We start from the raw sequence: 27547 nt of genomic DNA, 5'->3' as shown, positions 1-27547 counted from the left end.
CCAGGAGGGAGGGGGAGGGAGGGGGCGGGCCGGGCTGTGCGCTCCGCTCGCTGCTGGCTCCGCCGCCGCCGCCGCCGCCGCCGCCGCCGCCGCCGCCGCCGCCGCCGCCTCACACACACGGGGAGCGGGAGCGCGGCGCGGACACGAAGCCGCCGGGGCTGCTGTGCCCAGAGCCAGCCGGAGCCGGAGCCTGAACCGCAGCGCCAGCCCGAGCCGTGCCGAGCCGCAGCCCGGGCCGGGGCCGGTGGCGGCTCATGGACAGCAGGGCCGGCGGCCGGCGGTGCCCCGAGGCGGGTAAGGATCCGGTGGCGGTGGAGGCAGCGGCGGCTCCCGGCCAGGAGCGGCCATAGCCGGCGGGAGCTGAGGGAGGGGCGCTCAGCGGAGCGAGGCCACGGGGGCCCAGGCTGTGCTCAGCGCGCTGGGGCTGAGATGGGGGCGGCTGGGAGCTTGGGCTGGGGGTTACGGCCGGGGCACCCTGGCCTCCAAAGTCCGCGGCGAGGAGCGGAGCGAGGAGAGGGGGTGCTGAACCGGACCTTTGCCTCGGCGTCCCGCACCCCTGCGCGTTTGGACCCGCGGGGAATAAGGCGACTCTAGGAGCGCGCCGAACCGAGGTGGTTGGGGGAAGCGCGCAGCCCCCAGTTTGAGGAGGGGGGGGGCTCCCAGAGGACGAAGCAAGCAAGGACCCTAATACACAACGCACACACACACTTGTTGGGCGACCAGCTCGGATCACTTAGGTGCTTCAAGCTCCCCGCGGGCAACCAGAGGGCCAGACCACGGACATATGTACACGCATACATACATCCGTACATATATGCACACAGACATACCTCCCGCACACCAGCGCCCACTGGGGCACCGTCACTAGCACATAATCCGCTTCAGCGTCTGCACGCTCAGCAGCACGGACACACAACCCTTGGCCACAACAGAGCGACAGAACATAACCGGGTGTGACATTCGGCGACATGGACACACAAACACAATCCCGTGCCCTCATGTACGAGTGTCACAGCCACAGTTCGCCAAACGAACACTCAAAACCTAGCCTCTCACATACATATTCCTTTAAGGAACACACCCTACCATAAAATATGTTACGCACTCCTTGGCCAGAACATAGATAACAACACAGGTCTCGCTTGCCCCCCTCAACTGTACCCACATAAACACACAAGCCTAGTGTCTCAGCACACGCCTTGACGGCACACACCCTAACACAGAAAGTAGAACCTACAGCGGCGCCTCACGGGCACAAACACAGAATCTACTGCTTCACACATCTTAACACTGGGTGTCACACACACCTTACACCAACAGTGTCACATTACACCTGCAGCCCATACACACAAATACACACTCAGTCCCTCTCCCTCCGAGGCCAGATTCCGGCCTGGGAAGCCGCTGGGCGGTCCGGCAAGCCCCCCCGCGCCCCTTCATCTTAATCACGACATTGTTATTGTAAATATCAGCACAGCGGGAACCCTGGGGGCTGGCTGGACCGGCTTCCCTGCCTGCGTCTCCCCCACCCCCACTCCGCGGCCAGCCCTGGCCGGGTATTCCCGGAACAGGCTGGACTGGCAGGCCGCGCCACCCCGGCTCCCTTGGGCTTCAGGGCCCCAGGTCCCTTTGCAGAGGGTGCAAGTCTGCGGCGGTATTTGCGACCCTCCTCGGGCCTTTTAGCTGCGTTCTGCGAGCCACCTGGGTCCCCAGCACACCTGGGTCCCGCACACCTGTGTCCCTCTCACACCTGGACGCCCCCTCCGCCGGGTGCCGGCTACAGGCCAGAGTCGTGTGCGCGGGCAAGGCCCTGCGGCCCGAAGGGAGATCGCTGCACGCGCTGGAGCAAAATTGGTAGGCGAGACGGACTCAGCTACCCTCGGGAGCCAGACTTCTGGCCTCAGTTTCCCCAGCAGTGATTGACGACTGTTTCTTCTAGCTGGAAGTATTCGGTGAGGCGTTGAGGTCTGTGAGGATTGAGTGCGGGGCAAAGACCCCTTTCTGCTAGCCTTGAGAGGGTCCTTTCCTGGAGAATGTCCCCACCCGGCTTGGCTCGCCACGCTTTGTGATTCCGGCGCCGGCTCGCTCCCCGCCCCCTCCCGGCGCCCGCTGCTCGGCTCCCGCCGGCGCCCGCTTGCAGGGGACCCTAGGCAGAGGGCCGAGACGCGGAGGAGGAGGGATTCCCCGCGGCGGCCGCTGGGGCCGGGGGCGCAAGGGGCCCGCTAGCCGAGGCACGTTCTCACCGCTCCCCCCTCCCCCGCCTCGCCTTGAGCTCCCGGAGGCCCTGCGTCGCTGGGATGGGGGTGGGGCCGCCTGAGTCCGAGGATGGTGGAGGAACAGCCGTTCCCCACCACCACAAGACTGCGTCCTCTGGGAGGAGATGCCCACGCTCTGGGTGTGTGCGGGGAGCGCCCGCTGACTACGGAGGTGTAGACAGGAGGCTGCCCCGGCGATGGAGTCCAGGACACCTTGCCGGAAGACGCTGGGGGCCTTCCATTACCTGCTCTGGGCCAACCTCCCGTAGCTGCCAGGAAAGAGGTCGCCCCGAAGGTGTTTGTGACAGCCTAGAGGTGGGGGCTAGTTTCTTGACGTAGAGGTCTAGGAGGATTGAAATCTGTAATTACAAGTAGCCCAGGGCGTGGGGTGGAATGGGGGAGAGGGATGAGAAGGGCCTCCAGGGATGGCCTAGGGGTAGTGTAGTAGAGGAGCAGATCTGGTTGCAGTTCTAGCAGCGTGTTTCCCCTCTCCTCCGACCCAATTCAGTAAGTGACTTCATCTGGAAGAGGGTGTCTTGCTGGTCTGGTATCTTCCTAGCAGAGGGGCTGATGCTGCTGTGGCTACTTGGTCAGGGGATCTGGGCTAGATAGAAATAGTGAGCTTACTGCTGGGAGGAGAGGGGTGGAAGCACCAGGAGAAGGCCTGCGGGGGCGGGGGCGGGGGTGGGGGTGGGGGTGGGGGGTCGGGAGGGGGATGGGGAGGAGATGGAGAAGGCTCTTCTGATATGGGGTGAGGGCTACCCCTACCTTGAGCAAGGATAGCTGGTGCTGCAGAGTGAGATTCTTTCAACGATGTATTGAGCACCTGCTATCCACCAGGGCCCATGGTGGGTGGTGAGGATGCAATACAGTGGTAAGACACACACCAACCTTGTCTTCATAGGTCTGCTCAACTGGCAGGGGATGGGTGCATTTATTTACTGAACCAGTGAGCACCTACTGTGTGCCTGATGCTGGAAATAAAATGCTATATGTATGTATATATATCTGTCCTTTACAACGTAATAGACCTCAATGCCACAGATCTCATTTAATTCTCCCAGATACCTTCCAAGGGGCAGAATTTATTATTTCCATTCCACAATATGGAAATAGGTTCAGAAAGGTGAAGTCACCTGGCCAAGGTCATATAGCTAGGAAGTAAGTGGTGGAGCAAGGGTTTGAGCCCAACAATCTGACTCAAGAATGCAGGTGCCTGGAAGCCCTGCAGAGGCTAATAGAGGGTTGTGAAAGAGAAGGGAGAGGAGCTGAGGGCTGTGCACTTGTTCACTGTGGGAAGTCTCTGAACAGCTCCACCCCACACAGCCCTGCTTGTTTACCCTACTCTCCCAGAGGCTGGCTTTGTCCTTTGTGGGTTTTGTTTGTTTGTTGTTGTTGTTTTTTTGCCCCTGGTGGTAGTGGCTGTTGTGTAACAGTGCAGGGGTAAGAAGGGTGGGGATCAGAGCTGACCTGGTGCTGCCTCTAAGTGTTTTAGCATTCATCAGAAAGTGGACCATGGTCCCTGAGGTGGACTGAAACTGAAGGTTCCAGGTGAACCCTCACTGCTATTCTCCTCCCTCCCCAGATGTTGACACAGATGGCGTTTTCCTTGGCCTTCCCTGGACTCTGCCCCCTCATACCTTATTGCACTCCTCAGGCCTGAGAAGAATGAATCACTGTGTATGCTGCAACTCTGCTTCTCAGGGTGCCTATGTCACTGGGCAGAGGTGGGGACACCCTTGCCAGGAAGGCAGCCAGTGCCTGGGCAAGGGCAGATAAGATGCTAATCACTTCAAAAGCTGTCGCCTGGGACTAATGACTCCCAATAATCAACCACCTGAGCAAAGTTCAGGGATGATGGGGGCCAGGGTTAGGGCTGCCTCACTGCTGGTCCTGGTTCCTCTGACTCCTGCATCCCTAGGATGGCATGCGCCCTGTGGTCGGGGGCGGGGGTGGGGGAGGCCTGGGAGGCTTGGGGTTCAAGGACTGAACCCCAAGCCCTCTCTTTCTTTCCTTTCCAGGCAAGTTGGTAGCCCGGAGTGGGGAGAGGGAGGGAGGGAGGAGATGCTACATAGCAAACACATTCTAGCCTCTGTGACCTTTGTTGATTTTCTTTCCCCCTCAGACTCTGGGCCTTGAAGAGATATTCTTATTTCCCACGTCCTGACTCTTCACTTACTACTTTTGTGACCTGAGACAGTTCCTTATTCTTTCTGAGCCTCAATTTTATCATCTGTACCATGGGGAGCTGGGTAATAATAAAGTACCCATTTCAGAGGGTGGGGAGGATTAGATGAGATAATGTATGCAAATGGAGTAAAATCTCAGGGAGTGTTAACTGGGATGATAATGATAGTGATGACAGTGATGATGATGGTAAAGGCGACTGTAGAATTTGTACTTCTTTCTTAACTCCAGGGACCTAGTGTTTCCTGATATTGTACCCTGCTGTCTGGGGTGGGGGGTTCTCTAGGTCCCTCCCCCTAGAATCAGAATTCCTGGGGTGGGGGCATCATTTTAAAGCAACTTTCCAGGCACTTCATGGGCCTTAAAGCTTCTTCAACTCTGGCCCTCACTGTGTGTAGCCACACCCCCAAACCTATGTTCCCCTAAATTCCTACTTCCTAAAAACACCTTCTTCCCTATACCTTCCTGGCCTTGGATATTCCTCTGTGGTTCTCTTTCCAACTCAGAAGTTGTATACCACAGTCCTTTCCTGACTCTTCTGCTGGATGGAGGTAAGGGATCTCCTAAGGGTGACAGTGTGAATGAGTGAGAGAGAAAAAAAATGTGTGTGTGTGTGTGGCGGGGTAGGGGTGGTTACTGTGTTTGTGCTGCCTGGGAGGCCTGAGGGGTTAGAACTGTGTATTGTGACCCTGAGAGGGGGAAGGAAGGGCTTAGCCTGTAGCTATTGGAGCCGCTACAAATCAAAATCACCCTGACTCTGTCAGACCACAGACCTCTGAATTTATAGCCAAAATGTGTGAGCATTCATTTTTTTCTTGGAAAAATATGCACCATGGTTTCATAAAATTCATAAAGGGGGCTATGATCTAAAAAGGTTAAGAATCCCTGTTCTGAAGAGAGTGAGTGGAGGCAAGCAGTCACTGCCTTATTTCTCCTCTGTGTCAGGTTTAGGGTAATTCCCATATAACCCCACCCTCCCAAGATTTATGCATAGAATTGGTGTGCAAGAGGATTCCATCGTGTGTGTGTGCGTGTGTGTGTGTGTGTGTGTGTGTGTGCGCGCGCTGTTCCCCTCCCACCCCCATGGGGGGATAGAGGCTCAGGTACCCAGCAGGGAATGAGGTTCTTTGGTGAGAGTCCATTGGAGGTGTGATTGGGTTGGAGCTTGAAAGTAAGATGAGCCTTGTGCTAGGTCCATGCAGGTAGAGGGGAAGTGATGGGAGGATGGTTCCACATGGGGCGTTAGATAAATTCCTCCTTCCTTTACAGAGATTAAGATTGCAACTCAGAACAAGCACACACACTCATCTGATAGCAGCCTCACACACTCTGAGCACCTTACTGTCAAGGAGTGACGGTGGGAGCTGGTGTGGTTCGGGAAGGCTATGTGAAGGAAGTCAAGTGTTTGACTTGTGTAGGGAATCTGCGTTCAGTGAACATTTGCTAAGAGTCTACTGGGGACCTAAACAGAGAGGGATTAAATTTGACCCTACTGCCCGGTAGGTTCTCAATGGAGTAAGGGAATTGGGTAAGGAAATAAGCAGTAACCACCCAGAAAGTGCCAGGATAAGCTAAGCCTGGGAGCTAAAATAGTCACTCTAGACCTCTTTCTGAGTGCCTGCTGTGTCCTGGGTCCAGAGCAGCGTCCTGAGGATGTAGGAGCAAACAAAGCAGAGCCTCTCCTGCTGTATGCTCAGTCTTGTAGGAAAGACATTTGACAAATTACTTCCCAAACAGTCACATAACTACAATTGTAGGTGCTTTGAGGGAGCATTTGTTGACTATTTACTGTGTGCTAGGCATTTAGCCCACAAAATTTCAAACTCCCTAGACAATAGGTAGTATTATTCCCATTTTACAGATAAGGAAACTGAAGCTCTAAATCATTTCCTCCTGCTCAGCAGCCAGGAAATGGGCAGTTAGGGTTCACCTCAGACTGTCTGATGTCTTCTCCATCCCGCAGCCTTACATGTGCCAAATGATTACAACCAAACAAGATTGACAGATAGTCATTGAGGTAGAACTGTTGTGAGCGCCACGGTAGCAGACTGAGTCTATCTTGTATGCTGTTGTGTCCCAGTGCCTGGGACAGAGCCTGGCACATTGTAAGTCACAATAAACATTTGTTGAATGCATGGTGCCCAGCATTGTGAAGGTGCGTGGGTTGGGGCAGGGAGATGAATGTAGGGAGCCTGGCCCTACCTTCAGGAAGTTTGGCGTTTGCCTGGAGAGCCAGAGAACGCAGGAATAGGTGCACAGTACTGGGGTTGAACAACACAGGCAGGAGGGCGGTGTCCCAGAGAGCTCAGTGATTCATTGCCACAGGATTGGAGCAGACAATAATGGCTGTGAGTTGGACAAAGGAGAGGTCACCATGGGCTGGAGAGGCCTGGGAAGGCTTCTTGGGGGGCCAGAGTCTGCCTTTGGTGGGATAGGTGCCATCTAAGACAAGGCTGGGTAGGATTTCCAGGTGGGAGGCAGGTACTTCAGGTGCAAATGGGAAGGTGGGAAAAGGAGAGTGACCCTGAGCCCTCTGCAGGAAATGCTTGACTTTGGATTTATTAATAGAGGGGCTGGCCATGGCCATGGCCTCCTAGAGGAAGAAGGGGTCAAGACTGGGACAGTAGTAGGTCTGGCTGGGGTCTGCAAATGCATAGCCTCAAAGCTGGAAGAGATGGGCAGAAGTGAATTATTGGGGTGATGGGAATGCAGCTTGTGGTTGGCTGTGACACACAGGGGCTCCAATTGGAAGGACCTGGGGGCTGGCATGGAGAAGCATGTCTGAGATGCGACTGGACCAGTTAAGCGGGGTGGGGCAAGGTATGAAATAGGGGCCAGATGTCTGTGAGGAGAGGGGTCAAATAGGAGCCAGATGTTTACTGAGAGACTCTACATAGGGCCTGGAGGGGAGTGGTCAGGGAGAGGCTGGTGGTGTGGTTGGCAGTTCTGTCCCAGTTAGACCTGCTGGGCTCACAGTTGCTAAAGACAGGCCAGGGCAGCTCCCGATGCCACTTCCAGGGCTAGTCAGCCCTGACCACAGTCCTGACCCCAGTGTTAACCTCTACACTGTTCTTCCACACACCTGTCAGTGTCTAGTCTGCCCGCAGTGGAAGTAGGGGAGGGAGGGAGGAGCTGGAGTGCTGGGAACTGGCCAGCGCAGCGTGTGTCTGAGGGGAGGTGGGTGGCTAACTCCTTCTCTTCAACTCCAGCTATCTCCAAGCCTTGATAGGTGCCTAGTTTCAGCTGGCCCCCCCATGCGGGTGAAAGCATTGGGCACTGTAGGTGATTATTGTCAGAAATGAGTCATTTGAGGGTGCCTCGGTGGCTCAGTCAGTTGAGCGTCCGACTGTGGCTCAGGTCATGATCTCACGGTTTGTGGGATCGAGCCTGGAGTGGGGCTTTGCTGACAGTGTGGAGCCTGCTTCGGATTCCGTGTCTCCCCCTCTGCCCCTACCCTGCTTGTGCGCTCTCTCTCTCTCTCTCTCTCTAAGTAAATAAACATTTAAAAAAAAAAAGGCATTTGACATGTCACATCTAATACACATATATTGACTGGCATCTCAGAAGGGAGAGAAATGAGAGGTCCTTCCCACTCTCTCCAGCCATCCTGAGTGGCCCTCCTTGTGGGGTCTGGGGAATGTAAGGGGTGCCTGTGTCTCTTTCCTACCATGTATGTGGGGGGTTGCTTAAGGCCTTCCCCTTCCACTTGCTGTCTCTCTGTATCTCAGTATCAGGGTAATTACCATGGGTGACTAAGGCAGGATGCTGGTGAGAAGGAGGTGTTGGGCAAAGCACAGAATAGAGAGCAGGGAGGAGGGAGTGTCAGGAGGGTCAGGGCGTTCCATGGGCGGGAGCTGCTCTAGACTTGTTCCAGGCCCCTTACCTGCTCCTCCAGCTGGGGCAGACACTGCTGCTACACCCAGCTGTGGGTGAAACTCAGGGTTCCGGGTTTTGGAATCAGGGTTCTGGGCTGGAGCTGAGCTCTCCTCATGGGCTAGTGTATAGGTGGCAGAGGGAGAGTCAGGGGCTGGCTTGGGTTCCTCCTCCCAGCTGACCTCCTGTTTTGCCTCTTCCCCTTGCAGCCCTCCTGATTCTAGAGCCTGCCAGGATGGGGCCCCTGAGGCCTAGCCCAGGCCCTGGGCGGCAACGGTTGCTGCTGCCTCCCTTGTTACTTACACTGCTGCTTCTGCTGGCCGCATCCCCAGGCCATGCCACTCGGGTGGTGTACAAGGTGCTGGAGGAACAGCCACCCAACACCCTCATTGGGAGCCTCGCAGCTGACTACGGTTTTCCAGATATGGGCCACCTGTACAAACTAGAGGTAGGCGCCCCGTACCTGCGGGTGGATGGCAAGACGGGAGACATCTTCACCACGGAGACCTCTATCGACCGCGAGGGGCTCCGTGAATGCCAGAACCAGCTCCCCGGTGAGCCCTGCATCCTGGAGTTTGAGGTGTCTATTACAGACCTCGTGCAGAATGGCAGTCCCCGGCTGTTAGAGGGCCAGATAGAGGTACAGGACATCAATGACAACACGCCCAACTTCGCCTCGCCAGTCATCACGTTACCCATCCCTGAGAACACCAACATCGGCTCACTCTTCCCCATCCCGGTGGCTTCTGACCGTGATGCTGGCCCCAACGGTGTGGCGTCCTATGAGCTGCAGGCCGGGCCCGAGGCCCAGGAGCTATTTGGGCTTCAGGTGGCAGAGGACCAGGAGGGGAAGCAGCCACAGCTCATCGTGATGGGCAACCTGGACCGGGAGCGCTGGGATTCCTATGACCTCACCATCAAGGTGCAGGATGGTGGCAGCCCCCCACGTGCCAGCAGTGCCCTGCTTCGAGTCACTGTGCTTGACACCAATGACAACGCCCCCAAGTTCGAGCGGCCCTCCTATGAGGCTGAGCTGTCTGAGAACAGCCCCATAGGCCACTCAGTCATCCAGGTGAGAGGCCCCTCCATCTAACTGTTAGGGTTCCCACCTTTAGAAATGGGAGCCCAACCCAACCTGATGAATGTTCCCTTTACTTAAGGGGAAACTGCCAGGGTACTGTGGTAAGAGCTTTTTTCCCCAGTCCCAGTGAGATCTTCCTATAAGCCCCACCCTACCCCAGCAGGTGATATGGTTTTCCTCTATCAAGCTACTTAGAGTGACATAGCGTAGCACAGATAGCATATGAACAGCAATCCTCCCCCCCCTCACTCATTCCCAAGGCCGACTCAAGTTGGAGAAACCTCTGAGAAGTGAAATCTCCTCCCAAGTCAAATGATATTCTCCTCCCCAGCTGAGTGAGCCAAGTTGGAACAAGAACAGTCTCTCCAGAGATGAGAATATCTTCCCAACCAATGGCCCTTTAGCCACATGAGATTCTCCTGAAACTAGAGGACAGAGCCTTACTTTGCCTCTCCCTGACAGTCGAATGAGATTATTTTAGCCAAGTGAGTCCTCACAGTTCTAGAAAACTGCAGTCAGATGTCTGTACACCAGCTTCCTTCCCTGGTACAGGGTGCTCTTGAGTATGGGATGCTTGGTACAATGGAGGGTCAGTTGCTTCTACTGAAGTTCTCAGCACCCCTCTCCATGGGAACTGCCCCAGGGGCTTGGGCAGCTTGGTGGAGCCAGGGCCTGGGAGGGAGCAAAGAAAGCGTCCCTGCAGACAGGTGGGCGTATCTCCTGCTGTCATCTCAGCCCTGGCCTCCTGCCAGCCCCAGCTCCTTTCTCCTTCCCCCTGGGCTGAAGCTGTCTGTCTTTGAAGTGAGGGAGCTGAGGAGGGCACAGCCTGCCCTGTATACCGTTACCATCCTGGGAAACCCTTCATTCTGTATCCTTAAACTGAAGCAGGGCATGGGAAGGAGTTTCAGTCCTGTCCTTTTTTTTTTTAAGAGGCTGGTGGACTTGAACGTGTAGAAGAGAGACTGAGGAAGAATAGGGAGACAGACCATCAGAGATGGTGAATAATAACAGCCTGGGTGCCAGGCAGTGTTCTGAACACATTATGTGTATTATGTCATTTAATCCTTACAGTACAAGGTAAGCATTATCCCCATTTCACTGATGGGAAACTGAGCCCATAGAGATTTGGAAACTCACCTGATCTCACCCAGCTGATGTGTTCACATCCCACCCTGACCCCATCCAGCAGTCTGGTTTCAAAGCCTATGCATGTAACAACTTACATCCCCTTCCAGTGGGCTGAAGCAAGAAAGCAGGGCAGAGATGGGGCTAGAGGAAGGGCAGAAAAGAGAGGATGGGAAAGGACAAGCAATGGGAAAGAGGCAGGAAGAACTCAAAAAGGCGGGGAGGGAAACAGAGACAGGAGTGAAGAGTCATCCAGACAAAGGGAGGTAAGATGGCAAGACAGGTAGATAAGAAGCAGGGTGACCAGTCTGGAGACAGGTGGAAATCATAATGAAAAGGTAGGGGACAGATAGACCGGGGACAGGGCGGTTGGTGAGAAGAAACAGGTTGGCTCTCACAGGGGTTAGCAAATACCAGGGTTGCTAGGAAGCCCTGCCCAGGTGTCTCCACTGTTGAAAGAGTCCTGGTTCCCAGCCAGAAGGAGAGGAGACTAGCCTTGGTTTGAGGGCCCACCAGATGTGGTGTCCAGCACTGTGTTAGCACAAATTTTCTGAGATGGACAGGCGGATGGACAAAAAGAGGGATGAATGTTGGGGTGTGTGGGTGGCTCAGTCGGTTAAGCATTTGACTCTTGAATTCAGCTCAGGTCATAATCCCAGGGTCATGGGGTTGAGCCCTGCGTTGGACTTTGCATTGGGCATGGAGCCTGCTTACATCTTTCTCTCTCTCTCTCTCTCTCTCTCTCTCTCTCTGTCTCTCTCTCTCTCTCTTTTTCTCTTTTTCTCTTTCTCTTCTTCTGTCCCTCTCCCCAGTTCATGCTCTCTCTCTCTAAAACAAAGCAAAACAAAACAAAAAAGAGGGATAGATGCTATTTAGGGAGCTCTTGCCACGTGCCAGGCAGTGTTAGGCAGTTTTAGAAGTATTATCTCACTTAATTCTCACCACAACCCCGTGAGATAGGTTCTATTATCATCCCCATTTTATACATTTTGTAGACTGAGGCTTGAGGAGGTTGAGTAATTGGCCCAAGGTCACATAGTTAGTTGGAAAGTGATGGAGCTGGGATTTGAACCCAGGACTCTTCCGCTGTGCTTCTCAGAGACTCTGCCAAGTTATACCTGTCTGTTTATCCCCAACACCCACATCCTACTGCCATCACATTCTGTCTGGCTGTGACATAATTCGAACCCTCTGTTTCTCCCTGACCAGTGGTACCTCATAGCCATTCCCACCAGGTTCCTGTTGCCCCATCACCACCCATATTTGTAGAGTTGGGCCGAGTATGCGTCGGCATTGGCGTGGGAGGGCGTGCCCACTGCAAAGGGACAGACAGTTCATTGTTTCGTGCTGGGATCCCAGCCCGCTGCCAGCAAGCTCTGTGGCCTGCACCAACCCCTCCCTGTCGGCCGCAGCTCGGCCGCCCAGATTCCTCAAGTTGGTGCCTAGCCAGGGCCAGGCAGGAGGGAAGAAGCTGCTGAAACAGGTTTCCCCGGTTTGAGAGAGCAGTGGCCTGGCAGGCTCATTCTGACCCATATCCCCACCTGGCTCCTTTCAAAAGAAATCCCCTCACCTGTGGCCTCCAGGTGGGGCATGTGGGGCTCTACTCGTGTGCAAATACACAAGCGCACAAACACGTACCTTCTCACACGATAACAAATAACCCCAGTCTTGTAACACATGTGTGTGCATGCGTGTATGTTATACACATATGTCATGCATACATGCCATTTCCACTACTCACACCTTTCCAGCTCTCCAGAAGGGTTGAAGGCCAGTTTAACTGGCTGGAAGGGCTGCCCCAGTTGCTAGCTGGATCCTCATCCCCATATTTGGGCACACTGGAACAGGAATGGTAAGCAGAGTTGAATTATGCCCCATCCCATCTCTACTAGTTGCTTGTAGCGCTGCTGAGGATTTGCAGGCTGCATCTGTGCTCCTCCGGGAAATAGATCAGTGATACCTGCCACAATGTCAGGGTTGGGAAAAGGGCAGTATAGGTGCTGCTTTTGGAAATGGTGCCATGTTCAATGAATTATATCTGGTGTGCTCATTGGAAAGGCAGCACACGTGTCCCTGACTTTGCTATCCCCAGACTAACTCATTCCTGTTTTCCTCTTCTCCCCTGCCCTGAAGGTGAAAGCCAATGACTCGGACCAAGGTGCCAATGCAGAGATTGACTACACATTCCACCAGGCGCCTGAAGTGGTGAGGCGTCTTCTGCGACTGGACAGGAACACTGGACTTATTACTGTGCAGGGCCCCGTGGATCGTGAAGATGTAAGTACCCTGCGCTTCTCAGTGCTCGCCAAGGACCGAGGCACCAACCCCAAGAGTGCCCGCGCCCAAGTGGTGGTGACTGTGAAGGACATGAACGACAATGCCCCCACCATTGAGATCCGGGGCATAGGGTTGGTGACCCATCAAGACGGGATGGCGAACATCTCAGAAGATGTGGCAGAGGAGACAGCTGTAGCCCTGGTACAGGTATCTGACCGAGATGAGGGAGAGAATGCAGCTGTCACCTGTGTGGTGGCAGGTGACGTGCCCTTCCAGCTACGCCAGGCCAGTGAGACGGGAAGTGACAGCAAAAAGAAGTACTTCCTGCAGACCACCACCCCACTTGACTACGAGAAGGTCAAAGACTACACCATAGAGATTGTGGCCGTGGACTCTGGCAACCCCCCACTCTCTAGTACCAACTCCCTCAAGGTACAGGTGGTAGACGTCAATGACAATGCACCTGTCTTCACCCAGAGCGTCACTGAGGTTGCCTTCCCAGAAAACAACAAGCCAGGTGAAGTGGTCACCGAAGTCACTGCCAGTGATGCTGACTCGGGCTCTAATGCTGAGCTGGTTTACTCTCTGGAGCCTGAGCCAGCCGCCAAGGGCCTCTTCACCATCTCACCTGAGACTGGAGAGATCCGGGTGAAGACATCCCTTGATCGGGAACAGCGGGACAGTTATGAGTTAAAGGTGGTGGCAGCCGACCGGGGCAGCCCCAGCCTGCAGGGCACAGCCACCGTCCTCGTCAACGTGCTGGACTGCAATGACAATGACCCCAAGTTTATGCTGAGTGGCTACAACTTCTCAGTGATGGAGAACATGCCGGCACTGAGTCCAGTGGGCATGGTGACCGTCATTGATGGGGATAAGGGGGAGAATGCCCGGGTACAGCTCACAGTGGAGCAGGACAATGGTGACTTTGTTATTCAGAATGGCACGGGCACGATTCTCTCCAGCCTGAGCTTTGATCGGGAACAGCAAAGCACCTATACATTCCAGCTGAAGGCGGTGGATGGCGGTGTCCCACCTCGCTCAGCTTATGTTGGTGTCACCATCAACGTGCTGGATGAGAATGACAATGCGCCTTTTATCACCGCCCCTTCCAACACCTCCCACCGGCTGTTGACCCCCCAGACCCGTCTTGGTGAGACGGTCAGCCAGGTGACAGCTGAGGACATTGACTCTGGTGTCAATGCTGAGTTGACCTATAGCATTGCTGGTGGCAACCCTTACGGACTCTTCCAGATCGGGTCACATTCAGGTGCCATCACCCTCGAGAAGGAGATTGAGCGGCGCCACCACGGTCTGCACCGCCTAGTGGTAAAGGTCAGTGACCGTGGCAAGCCCCCACGCTATGGCACAGCCTTGGTCCACCTTTATGTCAACGAGACCCTGGCCAACCGCACCCTGCTAGAGACCCTGCTGGGCCACAGCCTGGACACGCCACTGGACATCGACATTGCTGGGGATCCGGAATACGAGCGCTCCAAGCAGCGTGGCAACATCCTCTTTGGTGTGGTGGCTGGTGTTGTGGCTGTGGCCTTGCTCATTGCCCTGGCAGTGCTCGTGCGCTACTGCCGGCAGCGGGAAGCCAAGAGTGGCTACCAGGCCGGTAAGAAGGAGACCAAGGACCTGTATGCCCCCAAGCCCAGCAGCAAAGCCTCCAAGGGAAACAAAAGCAAGGGCAAGAAGAGCAAGTCCCCAAAGCCTGTGAAGCCAGTGGAAGATGAGGACGAGGCCGGGCTGCAGAAATCTCTCAAGTTCAACCTGATGAGCGATGCCCCTGGGGACAGCCCCCGCATCCACCTGCCCCTCAACTATCCACCGGGCAGCCCTGACCTGGGCCGCCACTACCGCTCTAACTCCCCACTGCCTTCCATCCAGCTGCAGCCCCAGTCACCCTCGGCCTCCAAGAAGCACCAGGTGGTGCAGGACCTGCCACCCGCAAACACATTCGTGGGCACAGGTGACACCACGTCCACAGGCTCTGAGCAGTACTCCGACTACAGCTACCGCACCAACCCCCCCAAATACCCCAGCAAGCAGGTAGGCCAGCCCTTGCGGCTCAGCACACCCCGGCCCCTACCCCACCCCTATCATGGGGCCATCTGGACTGAGGTATGGGAGTGACAGAGCAGGTGTATCAGACCTGTGTGCTCACCAGCCCGTAGGGGCCGACCCGAGCCAGTGGTGGGAGGTGGGACCAAAGATCTGGGGATGCTGGGGCCTTGGTGATGACACTGCTGCCTCACCCAGGCTCAGAGCGTTAGGCTTAGTGAAAATTGAGGGAGGGTGTGCTCTGTGGCATCCTCCTCCTTGCTCCCGCCCCACTGGGAGAAGCCTGTGATTGTCAAATCCCGAGACACTAGACCCCACCTGGTCTAGCTGGTGGGGGTTGATGGGCGGGTGAGCAGAGGGGTTTGAAGGCAGAAGATGTGGGAGGGAAGTGAAGAAGTCTATTCCAAACCTGGGTCTCTAGCTGAGACCCGCCATTGGTGCTTCTCTAGAAGGGAAACAGGGAGTCCAGGGGTCCTAGGGGGTAACTGATAGGGACTCTGTCAGGGAAGGGGGCCTCCCTATTTGTGCCTCTAGGTGTGCTGTGTCAGCCTCCTCCCCACCCCAGGCTCCTGTGGCTGGGCCCCAGCTCCCCTTCCCCAGACCCAAACACTTAACTCTGACAATAAAGTTCTCTATTTTTGGAGTTTTGGTTTCTTATTTTCCGGGAACTGAGAGAAGGAGTGAGAGAGACTGGAAACAGCCCTTTGTCCTTAGGTTTCCACCCAATTTCCCCATCCCTTCTCTTTGCCCCTTCCCACTTCCTAGACCTGTGTTCAACCCCAACCCTATCTTAATTTACTGTCATCCCATCTACCCCCACATCTGACAGCATGTCCCCTCATCCCATGTTTGTGAAGCCTTCTCCCTAGGAATGACGTCCTGCGCCAAGAAAGGGCAGCTGCACCCAAGTGAAATGCACCCAAGTCCCGCCCTTTGTCCATTGGCTGAGACTTGACCCTTCCAATCTGCTCACATTGAGCAGTCCCTGACAGAGCTCAGGCCAGAGCACCGGGTGAGGGAGGAGTACAGCGAGGAGTACTGCCCGCCCTTGATTATACCAGCCACCTTCCCCCAGGACACGGTCTCCCCAAGTCCCTTTCCCAGCTGTTTCATCCCGACAGCACTCAATTCCCAACAATTACTGGGCCCTGCCCTGCATGTCCTCACCATGATCGCCAGCCTGGGCTACTGGGAGGGAGGGCCCAGGGAGACGGGAGGGAATCCTGAGGTTCTTTGGATTTGGCCTGCTCTGTATCCCCACTCTTAGGGTGCTCCCTTCTGACTGAGGCTGAGGTATCCTAATCCTACCCCTCCTCACTTCCCTTCCTTCAGCTCCTTGCTCTGGCCACCCCTGGGCTGCTGGCTCTCACTCACTCTCTCTCTCTCCATCTCTCACTTCTTGCTCTCCTGGGTCTGCCCTGTCTCTGGCTGTGCCCAAGGGGGACAGGGGCTAAAGCCTGGGTGAGGGGCCTCAGGTCCTGGGAGAGTCTCTGAGGCCAGAGGCAATGCATCTCCATGGTGACTGAAGAGCCTTGAGACACTCCCAGGAGGTTCAAGGCGCCAGCTCTCTACCCTGATTCTGTCCACAAACTCCCCAATGCCCTGGGCGTACCCCCAAAGTAAAAACTCCTGGGGGCTTTGGAGGAGTGGGGCATGGGCAAGTGAAATCTAGTTTCATGTAATTTCACCTGGACAAATAAGCATCTCTAGGGGGACCTCCAGCAACTCCTGACCAACCATTCTTTCTCTTTTGTTCCCATGCTTGCTGCTGCCAGGTGCATCTTTCTCTTTTCCCTTTAGCTTCTTCATCTCTTTTTATTTCCCAACAGCTGAGGGATTATCCCTTACTCAGCTGCAACCCAACACATCCACGGAGCCACATTGCACATCTCCCAACATTCAGACACAACCAAACCACAACACCATGGTTGCCACTGAAACACCTAGGCCAAGTTTCTACTGTGTGGTCAGTGTAGTACTAGACCCTGAAGGGAAATGGTCGTATTTGTATGACACATGCAAGGCAAAAGATGAGGCAACTGAGAATCTTAAATGTCGAGTGGGACATAGTAAAGCTTTTTCCAAGTTGTTCCACTATAACTTCTGCAACTAGATGCTTCCATTTTTTTTTTTTTTTTACCTTATACTAGGTACAATGTACCCTACTCAGCACTTTATGTGAATTAGCTCATTCAGTGCTCATAAGTCTTTGTGACATAAGTCATTATGATGCTCATTTTCCAGAAGTGAAAACTAGTTAGTGATGGAGTCAGAATTCAAACGGAAAGCATCAGGAAATCTGACTTCCAGAGTCTGCTATTTTCCATAATACTATACAAAAGGGGTCCTGTGATTAAGTTAGTTTGGGAAGTAAGAGATGCACTATCACATTAACCTATTAAAGGCTCTGCCAATCCTGTGAGAATTGGGGGGAGCCTGTTACACTTTGTATAACTCTGGGTTTTCCCAATTTATTTGACCATAGTACCCCCTCCCTTTCTTTGAGGAACGCAGTATAACACCTGCAGAGGACATGGGAGTGGGCTCCTGGAAGGAAAATGTCAAACTTGAGCCAGCTCTTCAGTGATGAGCAGGAGCTGGGCAGGAGGTTCAACCAAGGGAACCAGCTCCTGAGGCAGCAGTGAGCATGGCCAACTTGGGGACAGGGAGAGGGCAGGAAGCAGAATATTCTGGTTGGCATGAAGGCTATAGAAGAGAGCTGAGAGAGGATATGGGAAGAACTGTAGGTTGTAGGTGACACAGATGCCATGCCAGAAGTTCCTGAACAGGAAATGGGAGCCCCTGAAAAAGCTCATGAGTTTTGGATGAACTGAGTTTTAGAAAGTCCAGTGGAACGTATGGTGGATATAAAGGGGGTAAAGGTGAAAGTACAAGACTGAAACTAAGGTCTGGACCAAAATGGTGGCAGTGGGGACAATGAATGGATGGATTTGGCTAAACTTAGGGAGAAACAACCTGTAGTGCTCACAGGATGACTGGATATAGGGTAGGGAGGGGGAATGAATATGACACCTACCAGGATTCCCAGGTAAACATTTTCCTTCTGTGTCTGGGTGATGGGACAGTGGTGAAGTTGCTGCCCATGCATAAGCTGGTGAAAGAAAAAGAAGAATTTGGTTTCAGATTTGTTGAATCTGAAGGACCAGTAGGGATGGCCAATAGGAAATACCCAGCAAATGTCTAGAACTTCAGGACTGGAGTCAGAGAGATTTGGGATCTAGGCTTTTTAAGATTTGATAGTGATAAGAATTACAGGGAATGTTTAGGGTTGAGTATGATCCAACCCTTCATTTTACAGAAAAAAAATCCAAGGCAAAAGAGACCAAGGGGCATGCCTAGTGGGCAAGTCTGAAGCTTTGGATTACCAAATGTAGTAGGTTTTTTGGGGAGGGAGAGTTACTGGCTGTCATCTTGGAGAAAACTGGAAGGAGAAGCACCTGACAACCAGATGTCCCTGTGCCTCACAGACCCCCTCCTGGAGACTGTTCACTTCAACACCAGGTGGACGATGCTCCTTTACAACATCCCAGCCCCAAATGTCCAGGTCCATTTTGGGGACCTCGTCTGTCATCACCCAGACCATTCGGTGTTTTGGATAACAACATGGATCCCAAGAAGGGTTGCCTATTCCTGAAGACGAGGTGGGAGCCAAGAGGGGAAGGTAGTTCTGGGCTGCCTTCCCAAAAGCTTCAGGGCTCCTTGTCCTGACAGCTCCCGTCACCACCCCAACTGCCTTGGATGGGATGGAGATTGTTATGGTATCAGGAGGGTGGGTCTGCAAACTCAGGACCCCTTCCTCTGGCCTTGTTGATAAGTTCCTATTGAGGGCTTTAGAATAAAGACAAAGCACCAGCGAAGTCTTGGAGGATTGGAGGGAGCCTGGAGACTCAGCCCCAGGAGAGCCCTGGCCTGAGCTACTCCCACCCCTAGCTTCCAGGGACCCTGGGTCTACACCCTCCACAACTCCTGATTTCTGGTTGGCAGGAAAATCAGTGGCAGTCCCAGGTGGGTGTTTGGGTGACTGGTTGGTGGTGCCAAGTGCCAAGCTGAGGTTGCCAGGTTCCTGGGATGATCATTAACCTGTGGCAGGCAGACAGGGCTGCCTGGAGCCGCCTGTCACGGTTCCACTGCCCCTATCCCAACCCCCAGTCCAAGCTTCTAAGTCCTGGCTCCACCAAGCCACAACCCCTCCCAGAAGCTCCTTCCCATTTCCTAGAAGGAGAATCCATTTGAGGCCCGCCTTCCTAATTCCTGATGGATGCCAGGCCCATCCCCCTATGCCCAGGTCCTCCTGGGCCCTACCCTCTACAGTTAATACTGTTTTCCTGATCTGGAGGATGGAGGAGTTTCCATTGTTCTGCTTCCCCACCCCCAAGGGGCCCTGGTTTGTTATCAGGCTCCCCTTCCTTCTTCCCTCCCACCTTTTTCCATTCCCAGGCCTCTCTAGAGGGGGATGAAGTGGGGACAAGGGGCTTGAGTGGGAGGGGACGCAGGAGGGAGTCCTGAGGCAGCCGGCAGCAACACACAGCAGGGGTAGGAACAGAGGATCAGAAAGACCTTGCGATCTCATTTGGATGGAGGCAATGGGAAGTTACAGAGCAATGAGACAGGTGAGGAGCTGAAGTTCGGGGATGCTATGTGGAAATTAGGGAACCGTTCTGGTATCGGTGAGCTGTTTTGGAACAAAGAGTTCATACTGCTTTAAGGAAGCTGTTCTAGAAATCGGAAGCTTGCTCATGTTTGAAGGCTATGCTGGAATTAGGGGAGTTGGCTGGTATTGTGCTATTCTGGTGTGGGCTGTTCTAGAATTAACGGCTGTGGCAATACTGGGAAGCTGTGCGGCAGTGAGTGGTTGTACTGGATTAGGCTTACTGTGGTAGCCTGGGGGCTCTAACAACACCGGGGCCTATGCTGTGTTGGGACTTTCAGTGTGGCCTTGGCTATCCTGGGAGCTGTCCTAGAATTAAGGGGAAGTCCTCGACTGGCATCTGTGCTTTCTTGGGGGCTCTGCTGTTGCTAGGGGGGCTGGGCCTCCTCTCGGGTGCTGCTGAGGCCTGGGGGACCGGAAGCTCTGGGGCAGGCCTGGCAGGGGCTGGGGTTCGCGGTGGTGGTGGGCCCCCTGGGGCCAGCCCACCTGCCAGCAGTGACACTCCTTGTCCCCGCAGTTACCTCACCGCCGCGTCACATTCTCCGCCACCAGTCAGGCCCAGGAGCTGCAGGACCCGTCCCAGCACAGTTACTATGACAGTGGCCTGGAGGAGTCTGAGACGCCGTCCAGCAAGTCGTCCTCGGGACCCCGGCTCGGCCCCCTGGCCCTGCCCGAGGACCACTACGAGCGCACGACGCCCGATGGCAGCATAGGAGAGATGGAGCACCCTGAGAACGGTGAGGAGCACCAGCACGGTCAGGGCGCCCCGGGAGTGGGCAGGAACTGAGAATGGTGACCGGAGTTTAAACATACCTTCCATTTATTGAGCTCCTGCTGTGTGTTCAGCAGTAATCGCGGTGCTGAGTGCTTTCAGCCATATACCCATTTAATCTTCACAACTTCTCTCTGATCTGAGAACTTTATTGTTCTCTTTATAATGGAGTAACGGTGAGCTCAGAGAGGTTGAGTCACTTGCCCAAAGTAATACGCAGGAAGTGACAGAGCTGGGAGGGATCCAAACCCAGGCTTCTCTGACTTCTAAGACCTTGCATTCAGTACCACATTATACTGACTTCCTGGGAACAGGGACCGGGAGAATGGTGGCCAGAGGGCTCAGGTGGTGGTGAGGGAATCTTGGGGGAACCTCGAGGTAATGAGGGTCCTTTAATGGGGTCAGAGGGCCTTGAGAAAGGGGAGGGGACCCTGGATGCTATGAGGAGCTCAGAAAAGGGTATGATGATCCCCTGAGAGGAGGAGCCGGAGAGGGTTTAGCTGAGGAAAGGGAGCGGGGAGGTGTGGGGAGGGGAAAGGCTTGTCTGGGAGGGGTTTGAAGGGTGATGGCAGAAGGGATGTCTGGGCCAGAGCAGAGGTCAGTGTGGGGATAGATGGTGGGTGTGCCGTCAAAATGTGTGTGTCTGTGTAGTGCGTATTGCATGTGTGTGTGTCTGAAGGCATCCATGGTAGCTTGTGGAGGGGGAGACTGAATAAGCTTCCCCTTAGGACTGAAAGACTCTCCACCTTATAGCTGTCTTTGGGTCTTGCCCCCTCCCTCCGTCCAAACTACCCCCCAAAAACGATGAAAAGTTCCACTCCCCAGCTCTCAGGAACAGGGCACTTGTCTGACATCCCAGGCCCTAGGTCTCAGGGGCCCTCCACCCCACTATGCCCCTCCATGCTCTATCTCATGCCCATCTCGTCCTTTTTGTGCCCGCGCAGAGCCGGCTGGCCGGAGCAGGCCCTGAGGCGGAGTGCCAGGTATGTGGGAGCTGCTCTGGGGTCTGGGGTCTGTGGGACTTGGCCCAGCACCCAGCTCCGCCCACCCAGTGCCCATGCTCTGCTCTGTGCCAAGTTGGGTCTCCCAACTCTGCCCTGAGCTGAAGAGCCTTGGTGCTTTGAGGGTTAACAACAGAGCTGTCCCCTCCTCACCTTGCACTGGCAGGAGGCCAAGCCAGGGTGGGTGGTACCAAGGGAGCCCCTGCCCCAGGCAGTGCTGCTCAGTCATGTCCCTGAGGGAGGGTCACCGCCTGGTACCGTCCCTGAGCAAGGGCGGGACAGGGGCAACTGTGACAGGAAGTGCTCATGGCCCAGCCGTTCCCATGGAGACCCCCGCTGCCCAGCAACCACACCGGCTACTGATGTCAGGCGGCCAACTCCTGTTCCCGTGGGTGTTCTGGGCAGGGAGCCGGAGCTAGGCCAGGGGTGGTGGTTGGCATAGGGGGCTGGAGTGAGGTGGGGAGGGGTTGCATGAGTGTGCTTGTGAGTACCTGGGTGTGTGCTTCTATGTGAACTGTCCACACAGAAGCTCATCCCCTCTCCCTGGCTTTAAAGAAGGGCCTTGCTATGCTGGGGAAGGGTGGGGTTCCAGGACAGCTGGGAGCATGGTGAGTTTGAGGGGGTTCAGAAGGTATGTGCCCATCTTCGTCTGAGGATTCAGATGCCCAGTGTAGATCTGTGTGTCCATGCCTATCTGAGGATAGGGGTGTGTGTGTGTGTGTGTGTGTGTGTGTGTGTGTGTGTGTTTGTGTGTGTGTGAGAGAGAGACAGACAGACAGAGATATTGTGCCTTTAAATGAGGATGGGGTTTCACACTCCTAAGGGTAGATTTGCTCGTTTAAGCCGGTCTGGAGATAGATAGATGATGGGGTGTGTAGATGGGTTCTGTGTTTATGCACCTGTCTGAGGGCAGATTTGGTGGGCGTGTTGATAGGAGAGCTGGGGGGTGGCTGAGGATGGAGGAACGCATCTATTTAAGGATAGATTGTATGAGAAAGAGAGAGAGAAGAGCATGCGGTGGATGGTGGGAGGGTGTGTGTCTATTTGCAGGTGTGTGTACCTGTGAACTCAGTGGGCAAAGAGGGCGTGCACCCTGTTCTGAGGCAGGGTGTGGGCACCTGTGGGAAGCCACGGAGTGGAGCTTTGTGAGGTTTCTTTGCCTGAAGACTGTCCTCCCCACTGTCTCCTGCAGACCTGCGCCCTTTGCCTGATGTTGCCATGACAGGCACATGTACCCAGGAGTGCAGCGAGTTTGGCCACTCCGACACGTGCTGGATGCCTGGCCAGTCGTCTCCCAGCCGCCGGACCAAGAGCAGCGCCCTCAAACTCTCCACCTTCGTGCCTTACCAGGACCGAGGAGGGCAGGAGCCTGTGGGCGCCGGCAGCCCCAGCCCCCCGGAAGACCGGAACACCAAAACGGCCCCCGTGCGCCTCCTGCCCTCCTACAGTGCCTTCTCCCACAGTAGCCATGATTCCTGCAAGGACTCGGCCACCTTGGAGGAAATCCCCCTGACCCAGACCTCGGACTTCCCACCTGCAGCCACACCGGCATCTGCCCAGACAGCCAAGCGCGAGATCTACCTGTGAGCCCCCTTCTGGCCTGTGGCCATGCCCCTCCCCCAGCCACCGGCCAGCTCCCAGATGGGCCCATTCCAGGGCCCTGCTCCTGACCCCTCCAGCGTGGACTTCCTGGCCAGGGCCCTACGTGGGGGTGAGTACTGGCCTCATGACCACGCAGGCCCTTCCCCCATGCAGGGTCCAGGTCCTTTCTCCTCACTTCATCCCCCAGCCCCTGGGAGCCCTTCTTCCCCTTTATGGGGCTCCCCCCAGCTGGTGCCCAAGAGGGCTCCTCTACAATGTCTAGGCTCCCTTCTCTCATCTTCCAGGGAGCACCCCCTCACTTCGGGCAGATGGTGGAGTCAAGGGTGGGCAACACACTTTTAACTCATTGTTTCTCGCATGGCCGACTAGGGTGGAGACAGGATGTCCCCATTCCGGCCCTGCTTCAGGGCTGAACTGGGGAGCCCCTCTCCCTGGGAACTCCCAGAGGAAACTCTTGACCCCCAGGGGCTCCCTGAAGGGCTTTTGTTACCAAAGGTGGGGTGGGGATGGGGGTGGGAGTGGGGCGGAGGCCTTGTCTTCCTATACTCCTGGGCTGGCCCACCTGCCTGCCACATGCCCATGCCTGATCCCATCTGGGCACCCCCCTTCCCTACTGGTCATGCAGTGTCTGTATATAAGGACCTTGGAATGATGTCCCCATTTCTGCCTGATTTGCAACTTTTCTTGTTGATGTTGTGTTGTCTTGGGGGACCCCTCGGAGGGGGGGCTGCCCTGTGCCCCCTCCTCCCTGCCGCAGTGCCCCCCACCCCAGGCCTCTACTGTTCCATGTTGTAAATACCCCTGGGGCCGTAGTGGGATGGGGGTGCAGGCCAGGGAAACAGTGGGTGGGTGGGGGTGGGAATGGGGGTAACATTCGCCTATCAGCAGAGCTGGGCTTTTATTTAATTTTTTTTAAAAATACAAATCTCTATTTTTTGGAACTGTTGCGCTGTGCCCTGGGGGGGGGATCCCTGCTCAGGCTGGCCCCCCCACATCCAGATGAGCATCACAGAGGGGCCCTGAGGCTGTGGGGGGCAGCTGGACAGGGGTGGGATGACTGTGCCTCTGGCCTGGTTGGGTGAGTTGGGAGCAGGAAGGTTTGCTCAAGGGGTGGCTGGTCGCTGCCCCCAGCAGGGGGAACCTGCACCCTGCCCCCTCCCTGCCCCCCAACCCCCAGCCCCTGCCATGACTGACCCGTCAGCCTGTAAAACCACCATTGCCTTGATCTCAGGGGGTGGGAAGGGCTGCCTCAGGGCACCCTGGGCTCCAGGCCCCCTTCTTCCAGTTGGGCTTCCCTTTGCCAGGGTCAGGGGTCCCATGGGGGAGGGGGTGGGGAGATTGGGGGGCAGAGAAGCCCAGTCAGCCATGATGAGGTGGGATTCCTTTCTGCACCTCAGGGGGCCAGGGTGTGAGGGGCATCCTGCAGAGCCCCCATCTCCCACTGTGGCCATCTCAAAGCCTCAGTCCCTCTCCCTTCCAGAAACCCCCACTGCCTTGGCCCATACCTCTCCAGCTCCCCAGGGGCCCAGGCTGGGAGGCTGGAGACTCAGGGTATGGCCTTTGCTTGACTTAGTCTAAGCTTGGGGGGCAGCCCAAGGGTGGGAGGGGGTGGTTACAGGCTGCTGGGTCGTCTGGTGCCTTTGGGAGCTGTGCTGCTGGGGTCTTGACTCCTGTAACCCCAGAGACCCCATCTCCACCTTAGAAAAGCCAGGGGCCTGAAGAATCACCCTATTCTCTGCTCCTTGCCCCTAACTTGGCTTGGGGTAACAGTGCTGGGAAGGAGAGCATTGTTAGGCTGGTGGCCTCAGCATACACAGCCCTTCTATTGAGGGAAGAGGGTAGAGTGGGCTGGGGTGGCACCAACCAGGTCTGGGGGTTGGCCAAAGGCTCCTTTCCCTGGGGGAGGCCCAGAAGTGGGCTGGGGGCTTATTAAAGAGACAGCCCCCTTCCCCTGCACAAACAGGGCAGGTGCAATAGTGGTGGAGTTGGTAACATGAGGTGCCCAGCTGGTGGGGCAGTAGCCTCAAGGGCTGTCCTGGGTCCTGGAGGTCAGGATTCTGGCAAGAAGATTGTATGAGGCCCATTTGCTTGGTGGAGAGGGTGGTCCAGACAGGAGGCATTCCTGGAGTCCATGGACTCCCCTGGAAGCCCCTGGTGGCCTGGGCACCTTGCCCTGGTCTTGGAGACCCCTGAGCACTGAGTGGAAGGGCAGAGGAGCATTTTGCACAATGGAAAAGCCAGAAGGAAGGGGGTAGCCCAGATGGCTGGGAGGGCTGAGAAGCACAGAGGGGGAGCCCTTCCCACAGGCCAAGGCAGAGTCCTGGCCCCCTGGTTGGGGTCGGGGTGCTGAGTCTTTCACCACCTGGGCACTCGAGAGGTGAAACCAAAGGTGGGCAGGGGATGGGTGACAGCACTGGGGATCACCCCCATTGGTCCTAGGTCTGTGAAACCCTTCCCCAATGCCTTGTGTCGCGTACAGTTTTATGTACAAATAGGCGACATTTGGCCAGAGGAGACCCCCTCAAACCCAGCCTGACCCAGTCAGTGTCTTCCTAGAGGGGACCTAGTTGGTCCCCAACCCCCTACTTCAGAGCATGTCTCTTGGTAGGGGGAGGGTATATGGGACCTCTCCTGGGGTCCCTGAAGCGTGTCTCACATCCCTGGGGGAGGGTCTCTGGGGCATCTCTCACCTCTGGGGGCTCCCTAGGCCCTATCTCTCCCTTTGGGAGTCTCTGGAGGGACATGTATTCCCTCTGGGGACCATGGGAGCATGTCTCCCCCCTACCCAGGCTCTCTGGGGAGCCTGTTTTCCTCCCAGGGTTCCTGGGAGTACTTAAGGCATGTCAGTCTTGGGCCATCTCTCTTCCCAGGGAAGGGGGCTATCTCTGCAGCATGTCTGGGAAGGGATGTTTCTGGCCCTCCCTGTATCTCTCCTCTGGGGGTGTCTCTGACCTGCAGCACTTTGGGAAGAGACTGGGCAGCTCTGAGTTGTCTTTTCTCCTGGAGGCTCTGGGATACCTCTCTCTCCTGAGGACCCGGCCTCTGGAGCCATTTCTTCCCTGGGTGTGGGCTGTCTCCTGGTGTTGGAGGGCTTTTGTTGGCCATGAGAAAGTCTCTTAGGGGGCGTCTCCATGCGGGACTTCTCTGGGAGGGGGGACTGTGTCTCGCCCATGGGGTTCCCAGGCGGGTGTGTCTGCCCGTGGGGAGAGGGAGACTGTGTCTCCTCGGGTTATCTGAGTGGGGAGGGGGGCCGTGTCTCTCTCGTGTGTTGGGGGGTGGGGTTCGGGGAGGGGGGTTTTGGGCTCATCGGGTGCCCACACTGGGGTCGTGTTTCTCTTGGTTCGTGCCACTTCCCACCGCCTCGCTCCTCCCGGGAAGGGCCCCCGCCCCGCCCTCACTCGCCTCCCATCCCTGGCGCTGCGAGCACAATCCCGTTGATTTGTAATGATTTCTGTCTCTTTCTGTCTTTCTCTTTCTCTGAACCCCCCCCTCCCCCGCCGCGAGCATGCGCAGGCACCGCCCCTACCCCCTCCGGTTCGGTTCGTTTCCGGTTTGTTTGCTGAGCTGTCAATGGAAGACCCGTGTAATTATTCCCGAGCTTTACAATAAAAGTGTGAAAACCGGACCCCACCTCGCTTCTTCCGGGCCCTCAGGCCTGCGTCCCGGGAAGACTGGGGGCTAAGACTGGGTTAGAGGCCTTTGAGGGGGCCAGGAGACGCGGCCGAAAGGAGAGACGGAGACCCATTGAGATCAACCGGTGCCACTCTGGAATGGGGGCCAAAAGGACGCAGATTGAGGACAGACATCTACTCTGTGCTTGTCAAAGTGGCCCCTCCCCCAACCAATCCGCTGGCCCAACCCGCTCCAGGCAATCCCAGCCCCGCTGCGAGCTAAGGTGCGGGCTAGGGATGGGGGGAGCGGGGGGGGCGGCGCTGGGGAAGGTCACGCTGTGCTGCCTTCTTCCACGGGGCATGTATCCTTTTCCATTCTCCTTTCATTTAGCAACAAGTATGAATTACGGATCTGAATGGAAGAAGGGGTGAGAGATATCTGTCGCTGCGTCCCACACTCAGGAACCAGGGTTGGAGGTCGATTTAGGGGACCTGAAAAAGTCTCACCCCAGTCTCCGACTGCACTCCCCTCCCCCCGCTTCCGGGCCCGAGCGGCCCCGGCCTCCTCCGTCCGGCTCCCGGGTAAACACTGGCTCCGGAGAGGTCGAAGAACAGAGACCGGATCAGCCGGTTTCCCGGCCCCGCCTCCCGGGGTGCCCCTCCCTTCTTCCCCCTCCCCCCCACCCCCGCTCGCCTGCGCTTCCGCTCCGCCCGCGAGCCCGGTCCTCCCGCCCGCGCAGAATGGGCCTGGCTCCTCGACCCCGGGGTCGGTTCAGCGGCTGGGAGGCTGGGATTAGCCGAGCGCAGGGACTAATCCTGGATGAGCCTCCGTGTAAACCCGGATCGACTGCGGGTACAGCGGAGGTCGCAGGCGCCCCTTCATCCGTTCCCATACGCAGGCTTCGCAGGGCCTGGCGCCCACCCCAGGTCCCCTTACTACATTCAGTGACCAGTGGCTGGATCTTCTGTGAGGGACGGGACGGGCTGGAGTGGGGGGATGAAGAAGACACCATCAAGATCAGGCTTGGAC

The 27547-nt window shown here is 56.0% G+C and overlaps 1 protein-coding gene across 3 annotated transcripts; it reads left to right on the top strand.

Annotated features, from left to right (window-relative positions):
• Window positions 1–50: 50 nt before the first annotated feature.
• Window positions 51–26531, top strand: PCDH1 (protocadherin 1). Of its 3 annotated transcripts, XM_043582508.1 has the most exons (6): window positions 51–294; window positions 8525–9387; window positions 12655–14850; window positions 20049–20268; window positions 21248–21286; window positions 22497–22608. In XM_043582508.1, the coding sequence occupies exons 1-5, from the start codon at window positions 255–257 to the stop codon at window positions 21271–21273; spliced, it is 3345 nt and encodes a 1114-aa protein (XP_043438443.1). In that variant the 5' UTR covers window positions 51–254; the 3' UTR covers window positions 21274–21286; window positions 22497–22608. The 3 variants fall into 3 exon arrangements, with proteins under 3 accessions (XP_043438443.1, XP_043438346.1, XP_043438523.1); XM_043582411.1 differs by lacking the exon at window positions 21248–21286 and having other exon boundaries at window positions 22497–26531; XM_043582588.1 differs by lacking the exons at window positions 21248–21286; window positions 22497–22608 and adding an exon at window positions 18351–18524 and having other exon boundaries at window positions 20049–20159.
• Window positions 26532–27547: the final 1016 nt, after the last annotated feature.

The sequence above is a fragment of the Prionailurus bengalensis genome, chromosome A1 (genome assembly GCF_016509475.1).
Source record: "Prionailurus bengalensis isolate Pbe53 chromosome A1, Fcat_Pben_1.1_paternal_pri, whole genome shotgun sequence".
Lineage (NCBI taxonomy): Eukaryota > Metazoa > Chordata > Mammalia > Carnivora > Felidae > Prionailurus > Prionailurus bengalensis.
Note: the sequence above shows the minus strand (reverse complement) of the source record. Positions and strands in the feature narration are given on the sequence as shown.

What these genes read in the sequence shown, in the direction of transcription:
- PCDH1 (XM_043582411.1), top strand. Translation starts at nt 255, where the DNA reads ATGGACAGCAGGGCCGGCGGCCGGCGGTGCCCCGAGGCGG. An exon ending in TAGGCCACTCAGTCATCCAG is followed by an intron (nt 9,388 to 12,654) that starts GTGAGAGGCCCC and finishes CCTGCCCTGAAG; the next exon opens with GTGAAAGCCAATGACTCGGA. An exon ending in GATGGAGCACCCTGAGAACG is followed by an intron (nt 20,269 to 22,496) that starts GTGAGGAGCACC and finishes TGTCTCCTGCAG; the next exon opens with ACCTGCGCCCTTTGCCTGAT.